The sequence below is a fragment of the Osmerus mordax genome, chromosome 13, assembly GCF_038355195.1.
Source record: "Osmerus mordax isolate fOsmMor3 chromosome 13, fOsmMor3.pri, whole genome shotgun sequence".
Taxonomy (NCBI): Eukaryota; Metazoa; Chordata; class Actinopteri; order Osmeriformes; family Osmeridae; genus Osmerus; species Osmerus mordax.
The window spans coordinates 1,791,219-1,803,757 of NC_090062.1; the positions used below are offsets into that span (position 1 = coordinate 1,791,219).

The 12,539-nt window shown below is 42.5% G+C and overlaps 1 protein-coding gene across 1 annotated transcript; it reads right to left on the reverse strand.

Moving 5' to 3' along the window:
• Window positions 1-3,425: 3,425 nt before the first annotated feature.
• On the reverse strand, window positions 3,426-12,309 carry dhodh (dihydroorotate dehydrogenase). Its single transcript, XM_067248985.1, has 9 exons — window positions 12,232-12,309; window positions 11,433-11,645; window positions 10,928-11,127; window positions 8,587-8,669; window positions 8,086-8,273; window positions 7,210-7,323; window positions 6,540-6,693; window positions 6,207-6,366; window positions 3,426-4,719 (listed from the first exon to the last, which is right to left on the reverse strand). The coding sequence occupies exons 1-9, from the start codon at window positions 12,247-12,249 to the stop codon at window positions 4,575-4,577; spliced, it is 1,275 nt and encodes a 424-aa protein (XP_067105086.1). The 5' UTR covers window positions 12,250-12,309; the 3' UTR covers window positions 3,426-4,574.
• Between the last annotated feature and the right edge of the window lie 230 nt (window positions 12,310-12,539).

The window sequence follows — 12,539 nt, forward strand, 5'->3', positions numbered from 1 at the left end:
TACAAGGCTTGTACAGCTCTCTTCTCAAAGGCACTCTTGGCTCCTACTTTATGACACGGAGGAAGATGAAGAAACAGCATTTTCATCACGCGGGAGATCAAAGACCTAACAGTGAGAAGCTTCCATTGATATGGTGATAACCATATCAATGGAATATACCTCCTCAGTATTAAAAGGCTGGAGCAGGGCTTCACAAGCATCTTGGAGAGACAAAAAGAAGAGGAGAGAGAACATCTGAGTGTATACCGTCTCTTCTTCAATGATCCAGTATGGCTGTACAGGCTTATGCCCAAGAGTGTTCTCGTCTCCATGTTCGGGCAAGACTGTATTGGTGTGACGGTGGCATAGTGCCTTGCACTGCCACTTCACAACAAGGTCCTGGGTGCAATGCACTGTTCGGTGCTATGGTGGGCTAACTCCTGGGCCTTTCTGTGTGGAGTTTGCATGTGCTTAGATGAGTTTCTTCAGTAAAGAACCCCAAAATAAAAAGAACATGCAGCTTGCTCTAGCCAGGACATGGGTGAGGACTTGGACTTGACCACTGTTGATGTGGTTTTTCACTGTTCCTGACTGCCCTGGGAGGAAGGAGTCAGGTGGCTGAGCGGTGAGGGAATCGGGCTAGTAATCCGAAGGTTGCCAGTTCGATTCCCGGTCATGCCAACTTACGTTGTGTCCTTGGGCAAGGCACTTCACCCTGCTTGCCTCGGGGGAATGTCCCTGTATTTACTGTAAGTCGCTCTGGATAAGAGTGTCTGCTAAATGACTAAATGTAATGTAAATGTAAGGACGATGGGACAAAGTGCAGAGACTAATTACTCCAGTGGATGCCCTGGCGTGTGTGTTCCTCCATGCATGAGTATGTTACACGTCTTTGAGATTGATTCTTCCTAATATCATCCTTCTCATCCTTCAAGGATGATTGCCTACAAGACCAATGATTGACAAGATCTCTCTCCCCCTTTTTAAAGTTCAGGGAAGTTACTATGTCACTAGTTACTACGAAGTTAAACTGTTTTGCATTGGCTTGGATCTTCTATGGTTAATGTTCACATCCAGAAGATCACAAATATAACATTCTAGTTTATGCTGTAAAAAAGGGGAAGCAGAGTCTAAAGAATATCTCATAAATGTCAAAATAAACATTCCTTACACTGCTTGATTGGACAGAGGAAGAGAAGATCAAAGAAGGAGAGAATGGGAAGACCATTCCAAATTAGATAGCCTATTTGAATATACAAGCCCCCTAGTACCATCACATTTACATTTAGCAGATGCTCTTATCCAGAGTGACTTACAGTAAGTAGGCTACAGGGACATTCCCCCGAGGCAAGTAGGGTGAAGTGCCTTGCCCAAGGACACAACGTCATTTTTTGGCACGGCCGGGAATAGAACTGGCAACCTTCAGATTACTAGCCCGATTCCCTAACCGCTTAGCCACCTGACTCCCCCCCATTAACAATTAATATGGGCCAAAAGCGTACGTCAATACTGTGGCGTGGACTTGAGGCTTGTGGCGAAAACTTGAAGAACGAGAGCGGAAAATCAAATGCTTATATTAACTAGCCCGTTTTCCTTTTTTCTTGTATAATTTTGCATGGTCTAGGAACAGAGAGCAGCTGTTGAGGATGGTCAACATGATTTGTTTACAAGCTTTGCATGCAGATCTGAGTAGAAGAGAGCAAGAGTGTGAATGCGTGCACATGTGAGAGTGTTTGTGTGTTCTGTGTATGAGTGAGGACAGAGGGGCGGGGTGGGGCTTAATGCCATGGGGGTTCAGCTTCAATTCCGTTGCCTGGGGCCTGTCACCAAGAAGCAACTCCTCACCACAGCTGCTGCCCACAATGGCCTGAGTCACACCATCTGGGAGAAGGGAAGACTATAAACCTTTAAAAGCCTTTCCATCAGCTATGACCAAATGCAGTTTAGCGCTTATTTGAACAGGACCCTTGTATATCTTGTTTCCTTCCCCACACAACCACCACACTCAGTCAAGGCAGGTAGGAGTTTAGTGACTAGTGGAAAAGTGTGTTAGGTGTGTGTGTTTTCAACATGTTTTGTTTACAAGGTTTGCATGCAGGTCTGAGTAGGAGTAAACATACTGGATGTCTGCGTGTGTAAAGAGTCAGAGTATCTGTGTGTCTCTGTGTGCTTGTATCTGGCCTTCCATCAATCACCACATCCTCCAATAATCCTGCTTTCGGGGGAAAACAGGAGGTGAAGCAGGGCGGGGCTATCTATCTGTGGACACTAGATCTCTCCGGAGGGTATAGAGCCCTTCTACCCTGCTAATCCACTCCCCCACCACCATCGCCTGCATCTCCTTCTGTTCTTAGAGCCGTGACAGCCATGTGTCAGACAGCACCCTCAGTCTCAGCCAATCAGGTGTTAGGGAGGCCCTCCAGAAAATGTGTTAATGTGTGACCACGCCAAAAAGAACATTCAATGACCAAACAAAGCAAACAGTGCAGTGAGGGTTGTGTGCGTTGACACAGCGTGGTGTGCAGTTATAGGACTTGTTGTCAGTGATGACGCCAATAGCCAAAGGGTAAAGGGTTATGGGATGAGCGGAAATGGAGGATATGAGAGGGATTTTGATTGAGGGAAAACTGAGACCTGGGGTTTATTTCTGACAACATCGGAAAGCCTTGGTTGTTTGGACTGAATTAATCTGTGCCTACGTGCTGAACTGAGTGAATGATTCAGTTGTTTCAGACACAGCTCTATACTCTGACAAAGTCATGCAGGGTGTGTCATTAGGGGTCATCAGTCATTACTTTGGAGACTATCAAAACCCACAATCCGGAATAAGATCCCTTGTGGTTTTATTTCATTAAAAGGTTTCCACTAAGAAGCTCTGCATCAGAAATATGCATTAATTTCCCTGCCTCATTAGTAGACCATCAGAAGTTTATTGACTTGATGACCAGCCCTGCAGTTTCCGCCAATGGTACTTAGTCATCATCAGTACACTAGGTGAATCACTCTGGGATGTTCAGTTGTCATGGACATGCCATAATAGTTCCCACCTCTTCCCACAGTAATCTGGTTTCTATTCATCTGAGTTCCTGCTCATTTGATATAGAACTCATGTAAGAAATGGCTACTCAAAGTGCCTGAAGCTTTCTTTCTTCTTAGTGTCTGCTTGAGCTGACATGACCCCAAGGAAATACTTAAAATAACCCACTCTCCACCTCTCCAACACTGGGTCTGTAAGTCTAACTCACTGGGAGAAACCAACGGCTAGACAGGACATCTTAGAACAGAGGAATGATGGCAGTGTACAGGTAATGCAGTCCCAAAGGGCATACATAAATTTTTTGCCTTAATAACCTGCTCTTACGCAGTACGAAGAAATACACAATAGAGCCCCTGAAACGGTGATATTCAGGATTGTACTCACTTGTAAACACATCCACTGAAAGCACTGGATGATAATCATTTATTTCATTTCTGAAGGCACTGACATCACATTATGTATTTGACACAATAGCTTTTGTGAATAACTTAGAACAGAGAAGTGGCCCACTGCACAGGAAGCTTTTGAGCTTGGTTTAGGTTATAACCTCACATCTCTGAGATCTAAGCAGAAGAATCCACTATTTAATTTTCACATACACAGCACAATACCTCCTCTGCAGACAGCCAAGAAGTGGAAGATCTTTTATCAGCTTACATGAGTTCTAAACCTGCTGACAATGGCACAGTAATTGAACTAGATTTCCCTTTTATATATGCAAAGGCAATTACAGGATAACCTGCTTCTTTGTTGTTAACGCTGGAAGAAATTTGTCTGGTAGTTTTGTCACTTAACTTGTAATTGCCTCTAATTGAGATCTTACCTGAAAGTAACAAAAAATATGTGTAGTAAAAGATATACGTATGTGCTTCCATCACATTTTGAGTTACAACTCAACCAGTCATAATACACAACACATGCCAATAACACGCACACTGTACAGTATCTCAGGATAAAGAACATTATATTATTATTAACAGGTTAGGTCAAAATTCCCTGGCTCAAATCTTCGCTATCAGCATGATTGCAGTAAAAAGCATATTGATGCTAACTATTCTGGCTACTTACAAGCAACAAACAAGCCAGTAAAATCCATACCGTTTGTGGGGAAATTACACACTGCCTTTACACCACAGACATCTCCCTACTCTTACATTAACTAGACCACCAACCAAGATGCAAAGTATGTTGAGATCTGTGCAAACACTGGAGATGGCACAAATGACAAAAGTGTAGATTTTGCTCAAAGTGATTCTAAAGCTGCATGTGGAGGCCCATATTTGACAGTATTTTCTTTGCATTACTGGTATGATACCACAGTAGCACAAACTAATTACTGTGTACACATACTGTACATACAGGCTTCAAGTAAGTGCAGGAAGTTGTCTTCAGTCAAAATAAAACCTTCCTTTCTGACTTTGAAAGGAGCAATCACTGATCCGGCATGTCTGGATTGGTCAACACCTGTACAGAGGAACAGGTTTTCCCTTCTCCAGTAATTAAGTCAGAGATCAATCCGGAAATCAGCCTATAACTACATTTACATTTAGTCATTTAACTAGCAAGTGGAAGTGCTAGCCAGGGCGGAGTTCTCAGAGTCTGTAGCAGTGCTGTCTCTCTGATGACTCTGTATCCGGGTGGTCCTGTTTGTGTCTCTGTGGTCAGCTCCTACTGCCTCTGATACGCTGCTGAAGCCTTGTTCCCTGGAAAGCATGATAGTGATTGGTTTAAAACACATTTAATCATACTACCTAATTGTTAATACATACTTTGTAAGCACAAATATTTTCCCTGACATACCTAGGCCTGATAAACAACCTTAGAAGAGAACCCAATGACTAGATTTAGCATGTGATTAGAGAAAAATAAAATAAGTTAAATAGAATATTGTGGAAAGGTTTGTTTATTTCGATAAGTAAATTCAAAAGTTAAAAATCATATATTATACAGAGGCATTACACACAGAGTGAAACATTTCAAGTGTTTATTTCTTAACATTTTTATGATGGCTTACATCTAATGAAAACACCAAATTCAGTATCTCATAAAATCATAATATTACAAAGCCCAGGATGCTTTGATAGCGGCCTTCAGCTTGTCTGCATTGTTGGGTCTGGTGTCTCTCATCTTCCTCTTGACAATACCCATAGATTCTCTATGGGGTTCAGGTCAGGTGAATTTGCTGGCCAATCAAGCACAGTGATACCATGGTCATTAAACCAGGTACTGGTACGTCTGGCAGTGTGGGCAGGTGCCAAGTCCTGCTGGAAAATGAAATCAGCATCTCCATAAAGCTTGTCAGCGGAAGGAAGCATGAAGTGCTCTAAAATGTCCTGGTAGACGGCTGCATTGACTTTGGACTTGATAAAACAGTGGACCTACACCAGCAGACGACATGGCTCCCCAAATCATCACTGACTGTGGAAACTTCACACTAGACTTCAAGCAACTTGGATTATGTGCCTCTCCACCTTTTCTCCAGACTCTGGGACCTTTGATGACCTCTGATGATTTCCAAATGAAATGCAACATTTACTTTCATCTGAAAAGAGGACTTTAGACCACTGATCAACGGTCCAGTTCATTTTCTCATTGGCCCAGGTAAGAGGGTTATAGCTCAACGCTTCTGACGTTGTATCTGATTCAGGAGTGGCTTGACATGAGGAATGCGACAGTTGTAGCCCATGTCCTGGATACATCTTGCGTGGTGGCTTTTGAAGCACGGACTCCAGCTGCAATCCACTCCTTGTGAATCTCCCCCAAATTCTTGAATGGCCGTTGCTTCACAATCCCCTCAAGGCTGCGGTTATCCCTGTTGCTTGTGCACCTTTTTCAACCACACTTTTTCCTTCCCTGAGTTAATTATCTGATTAGCGTGGGACATCATCGGTCTACAATATTGAACTTTTTCACAATATTCACATTTTCTGAGATACTTTTTTTTCTTTTTGGGGGGGGGGGGGGGGGGGGGGGGGTTCATTACCTGTAAGCCATAATCATAAAAATTTAAAGAAATAAACACTTGAAATGTTTCACTCTGTGTGTAATCCCTCTGTATATAGGAGTTTCACCTTTTGAATTTACTTATAAACAAACCTTTCCATGATATTCTAATTTACTGAGATGCACCTATATATAATATATAAACTCCTGATACAACACTATGTTTATGCTATCTTTCCATCCTCACGTAAGAAGTTGCTCAAGCTCTCGTTTGATCTTGTTGACTACTGGAGGTCCTTGATAAATGAGGGCAGTGTACAGCTGGACCAATGAGGCGCCAGCACGGATCTTTTCCATGGCATCCTGCCCAGAGGAAACACCCCCAACTCCTATGATTGGCACCTTGCCTTCAAATGAGAAGAGAAACATCCTTGTTATTATTTGTTTTTTACAGTTGTGTCAGTTTTCTGGGTGACAAAAACACTTTGAATTGAAAAGAAAAAATGAATTTGGTCCAGCACGTCGTACTCTTAAGATTTTGTCATTGTGGTTAAGGTACCGCCCGTTAACAGTACAGTACCTTTTGTGAGGCTGTACATCTCCCTGACCGTGTGTGTGGACAGTTCCATGACCGGTCTGCCGCTCAGCCCCCCTACTTCACATTTCTGGGGATCTTTGAGGTTGTCAGGCCTAGACACTGTGGTGTTGGATATCATCAGACCATCCACACCCAGCTTAAAGTGAGAGGGGGGGGGGGCACAAGTAAATCACACATGGTTAAGGACGTCAAACCCCGGTCGATCACTGTCAAGAAGATTATTAGTGTCCGTTGAGGAGCTTTTTGTCATTAAACTTGCATACATGCATTTGCTATTGTCAGAGTAGTGTTCAGTGACTAGCTTAGTATATACACGGATGTTGAGGTCCAAATGAGATACAGATCAAATATTCGCAACGCTTTCTTCCTCTTTCCCCCTCACATTAGCAAAGTCCCTCTCTCTTCCAAGAGCAATCCATTGAGGGGGAGGAAGAGGAGATGTAATGCATTTCAATGAAGGTATTAACAAACTTCTCTGCCTGTGAAAGCCTAGGGCAGAATCCTGCTTGGGTGAGGACTACACCCACAGTCCACTGTTACGTGAGCTGAGTAGAAAGAAGGGCCCTGAAAATAAACAGGGCTGAGAGGCCAGTGGTCAAACTGAAACACTCAAACACAACACAACCCTGACTGCACAAGGCTCAACTCTGACCTCAGTGATGACATCGGCGATGTCCTGCTTGTCCTGGTGGGTGAGGTCTGGGGCGATCTTCACCAAGACCGGGGGCTTTGACCCCCCCTGGAGTGCATCACGCTCCTTTAGCACCTGCAGGAGACCAGCGGAGAGGAGGCGGGAGGCACAACAACAAGACAGATATGATGGATAAACCATTTTCACAGTCAGAGAGCTGTACATGATTCATGATGACAGGATTATTTGAGTGACAGTTTTGGGATCTTTTACATTTACATTACATTTACATTTAGCAGACACTCTTATCCAGAGCGACTTACAGTAACTACAGGGACATTCCCCCCAAGCAAGTAGGGTGAATTGCCTTGCCCAAGGACACAACGTCATTTGGCACGGCTGGGAATCGAACTGGCAACCTTCAGATTACTAGCCCGACTCCCTCACCGCTCAGCCATCTGACTCCCTTTAGTCCTTTTACAAGCAGGTTAACCTGTTTCCCCAGCAGTAGTGGCATTGCGACTGCATGTGTAAATTCACGTCTCTGCCATAGAGAGGGAAAGGCAATTACCTGTAGTCACAAATCCTTAACCATCCCTTTTTTTTATAATGCATGGCAAAGTCCAGGTTATGTGGTTGGAATACAGACTCTCCACTCAGTGTTTTGAACTGTCAGGCTCAGGCTTAGAGGGATACTCAGATTATCAATACCATTTCAAAACAAACGCCATAATAGTGTACCCTGCAGGCAGTACTGTGAGTTGACTATCAGTTATTCCGTTTGAGAGGAGGGGAGTAGGAGGGTGAAGGGGTGAAGAGATGGGAAGAGGTAGGGAGGGGAGTAGGAGGATGAAGAGGTGAAGAGGGAGGGAGCTGTTTTGAGGGTTGTTTTCCTACCTTGTGCAGTAACTGCCTGAGCTCATCCTTGCTCTGCAGGTCTCGGAGGCCCGGGGTGTTGGGACTGCTGACGTTGACCACCAGGTAGTCTGCCAGCGGCCCCAGCCCACGCACCCCCTCCAGATAGTCTCCCGTTGCACTCTGGGACAGTTTGTTCTTGCCCAAGTTGATGCCTAGGGGCAGGCCAGCTAAAAACACATGGCATGAGCAGAGACAGGAGCAGGGAGGAGTATGGGTCACTGACTGGAAGCAGGTGAGGTTAGACTTTACTAGGCTATCTTTAGGTAGGTGGACTTTACTAAAAGCAAATTAGCAGAAGATGCCATTTGACTGGACTTGGGTAAACACATTGATCATGCATAAACATTGTACATTAGAATGTAACTATACTGCAGCAATGATGCTCAAAAACACCACAGTTACTCTGACAGACTCTGAACTTTGTCAGTGTCATCCTCATTAAAACAGGACAGTAGCATTTTAGCCCGAGGTTGTGTTTACCTTTAGTGAGCTCTGCCTGTGTTCCTGATCTGGCCTTCAGCCTCTCCTGGGCAGCCAGCAGACCACAGCTGTTAAAACCATATCTGGAACAAGACAACAACGCTTAACACCAATGAGTCACACAAGGTTCACAATAACAACATAGGTCGGACACAGTTAACAACGGCTCACTTAACATCATGTTGCTAACTAAAGCATTGGACAGTTCGATTTATGAAGTTCAGGACACAACACAACAAATTGTACTGGTCCATCACACATGCTATGACACATGCTATTAAAAGTTTCACCCATTAATACATAGAGGTAGGTATGGAAGCCCATTTCCGCCAGTAAAAGAACATTAAAAAAGATTAAAGATTGTTATAACTATGAGATACTAAGTCGAAATTATGAGATACCAAGTACACATGTGCTCCAGTATGGCGCTGAAAATGAAAGATCCCTTCATCACCTTGCTGGCCTAACCGATGTCCGAGTTGCTACTCACAAACCATGTCCATTTCAAATTGATTATCCTCTATAATTTGCCAACAAGTTGCTACTTTGACCGTATTGTATTAAAGTTGAACTCTCACATGCTCACTTTGTAGGCCTATCTCATAATTTCGATTAAGTATCTCATAATTTTGACTTAACCCTTTCTTTTTTCTATTTTTTTTACTGGTGGAAATGGGCTTCCATACGTAGGCAATTGATGATCATATAGCAATTCCATGAAGAAAGAAAAGTGGTCTGAGGTGGTTTTAAAAGGGGATATGTTACATTAGAGTTTATTTTATTTTTACAGGGACAGTGCACATTAATCAGCGTTTCAGTAAAAGTGCCGGTTTTAGCCACCTGGCTAATTTTCAACCCCATCCCTGGACATAACCGTCACATGAGAACTTTTTCCATTTCATGCTGATTTCCTTTTACTCATGAGTGTCTTTGAACTTCTGACATGTTTTGCTGCTCAGAGCTGAGGGGGAAAGCATTCCTCATATAGAGGCTCAGGATGCCCAGAACCCCATGTATGGGATGCTAAATTAAACCCATTGTATTAATTCCATTCTAATTAACAACACACAAAAGGCTTAAATTAATTTGCTGTGAAGAATTCAAAAGTTTGATGCCTCATGAATTAAATTTCAATCAACTGACATACCATCCTGGTCTTTCATTATGACTAAAAGAACAAAGAGTTCAAATATCGATCTGGAAGACCCATTCTTCAAGTTCCTGTGTGCAACATCAGTTGCCATTCAAAAACTAAACACTAGAAAATCTGAAAAAACTGCACAAAAGTCACGCACTTAAAGAAGCATCAGAGCTGCTTTTGAGAAAGCTTAATTACCTTTCAAATGTTTACAAGTCCATCTTAAATATGTGTGTTACTATACAGACTACACAGGTCTAGATGTAGCCTATTCCAGGTGAATTGTAATCAGCAGCTTGGCTTCAGCATGCATGTCATCCATCTGCTTGTTCCTAACTTGGGTTTTAACCACTCTCTGCCACAATTCTCCCTTAGACACACTATATTGTATTTTGCCTTTTGATACGGCTGAAGCTATTTTCCCGCACGGATTAATACAATCCTACTGTACTTCTTTAAAACAAAGTCGAAACCACTTTCATGTATGACTCATCCCTTCATGGTGGAGTGTCCCTGTCTATGAATCATTGAGAAAGACAGTGGAATTGTCTTGAGTGAAACTTTATTTTCAGCCATGATGCTTAGATTATTGTTAATATATTAATATACAGAATATAGCAACTTAATAGATGTAGACATAATAAAGCTGGGGATATGTTGGTAGCATGTTTGTAATGTAAACCGAAATAAGTGGTCTCTGATACCCACATTAACAACTAAAACTATCTATTTTATAGTATAGATTATATGACTGATGGAAGACAGATAACAGATCCCAAACTATATAACAACCACCAACCCATCAGGCGTGGCCAATATCAGAGTCCAATATCCAGTATCTGCAACTTCTTTCCATGCTGACAGAACCTTTTCACATTTACTATTGTCAGACTTTCATGCATGTAAATATGGATCAACTTAAAAAATTAATTCTCTGTCATTTATGTGTATTTATTTAGAAGACATCGTCATTCAAATCGAAATAGAAAAGTGCATATGATAATAATAATATAATAACTCAGCAGATGCCAATGCTGAACCTGCAACCTGAACCTTTTGATCTGCAGTAAAATGCTCTAACCACTGAGCTATCACATCCCCATTTAGTAAATAGACCAGACAGTCAAGGACACTAAACTTGCACAGCTCTAACAGTAATACAGTGGACACCCTAACAGACCGACCATGAGTATCAGCCCGTACCTGTTGATTACAGCCTCATCTTTGGTGAGTCTGAAGACACGAGGCTTGGGGTTCCCCTCCTGGGGTTTAGGAGTGATGGTTCCCACCTCCACAAAGCCAAAGCCCAGTCGGTACAGCCCATCCACAGCTTCCCCGTGTTTGTCAAAGCCGGCTGCAATTCCGATGGGGTTCCTGAACTTGCAGCCCATGATGTTTACTTCCTGGAGATAACAATAATAATATAAAAGAAATGACTTGAAGTGACACAATGTTTTATTACTCTGTACAAATGGAGATCATGGTCCACTATTAGTACTTGACGTCAATGCTTTGTGAAAACTACCTTTGATCTTGGATTAGTCTTTATCTTTGTTTGGTTGACATCTAACCTTTTGAACCAACCTGGTCGTGCATGCTTACATTCTGTTTTAATTCCAATGAAAACTATTCAGAAACAAAGCAGTCAGTCTGGTTGACCAGGCTAGGACACCAGGCCTCAGAGTTCCACACTCCAACCTACACTGACCAGAGAAGCAGGATCTTGGTAGCAATTCCGAGGAACCAGACCCAGACCAATCACTTTCACTGCCATTACATGGGCTGTCTCTGCTCCAACAATCCTCTGCAGCAGGGGCATGAGCTGGTTGGCATAGAAACGCTCATCTCCAACAGCGGTGAGATAGGAGACAAACAGCACGCTTCCAGAACCAATGATCTGCACTGCATCCTTCAGTCTTTTCTGCAGGAGACGGCAGGATCAAATAGAATAGAAAAACAATACAGATAATCAAGTAAGCTTTCTATGTAGCACTACTTATTCTACCAGTATGCATTACAATGAATTCAAATATTTTGTATTATTGACAAAATAGTCATCAGTTGTTCCATGCAGATATCAATCAGTACTGTGATATTGCAATTTAATCAATAGAAACATTTGACCAAGTCCATGACTGTTGACTGATTTGAAAGGGGACTTGCTACAACTTAACACATGATGAGACATGACCATGAGAAATTAGAAGGATGACCAATGGATCACGTTTATGGTGGTAAGCTAGTAATGCTGAACCAAATTTGTCATAACAGCTCAAGCAGGGTAGGTGACATGAACAAGCTTGCTAGCTAGCTAAACAGACACTAGTGAAGTTACATGAACCACATTCAACAACTAGCAATGTGTATGTCTGTTTGGCTAACGTTAGCTGTCTCGTATTTCGGTAAAGAACCAAACCCAAGTGGCCACGCCAGTTCTGTTCTTTGTTTTAGTTGTCAGACATTCCTGTCGCTTGACGTGAAACTAAATGTATTTTCTAAGTTGTTACCTTCAGTTGTCCCGCCATTGATATTATGTCACTGTAACACAAGCAGGCACTGGAAGCACTTTCCACTAACCACTCACGTTGAGCACAGCATTAGATTTTACTTCCTGGATGTATTCTCGCGATATTTTGGAGATCAGTCTCTGAAAGAATGACTGCAAGTGTGAGCTCATGTGAAAAATGTGATTAAGCAGCCTTCTCATTGTTTTAAGTCACACTGTGTTGTGTTCTCTGATGTAGAGGGCTTCATAGCTTGTGAATAAGGCTATAATTATTAAATCCTGAATTTCAAAAACCCTTTACAGTCCTGT

Excerpts from the sequence above, each read along its gene's own strand:
- dhodh (XM_067248985.1), bottom strand. Across the intron at positions 11,128-11,432 it reads ACCAAGATCCTGCTTCTCTG|GAAGTAAACATCATGGGCTG; the intron begins GTCAGTGTAGGT and ends TGTTATCTCCAG. Across the intron at positions 4,720-6,206 it reads GAGCTTGAGCAACTTCTTAC|GGAACAAGGCTTCAGCAGCG; the intron begins GTGAGGATGGAA and ends CATGCTTTCCAG.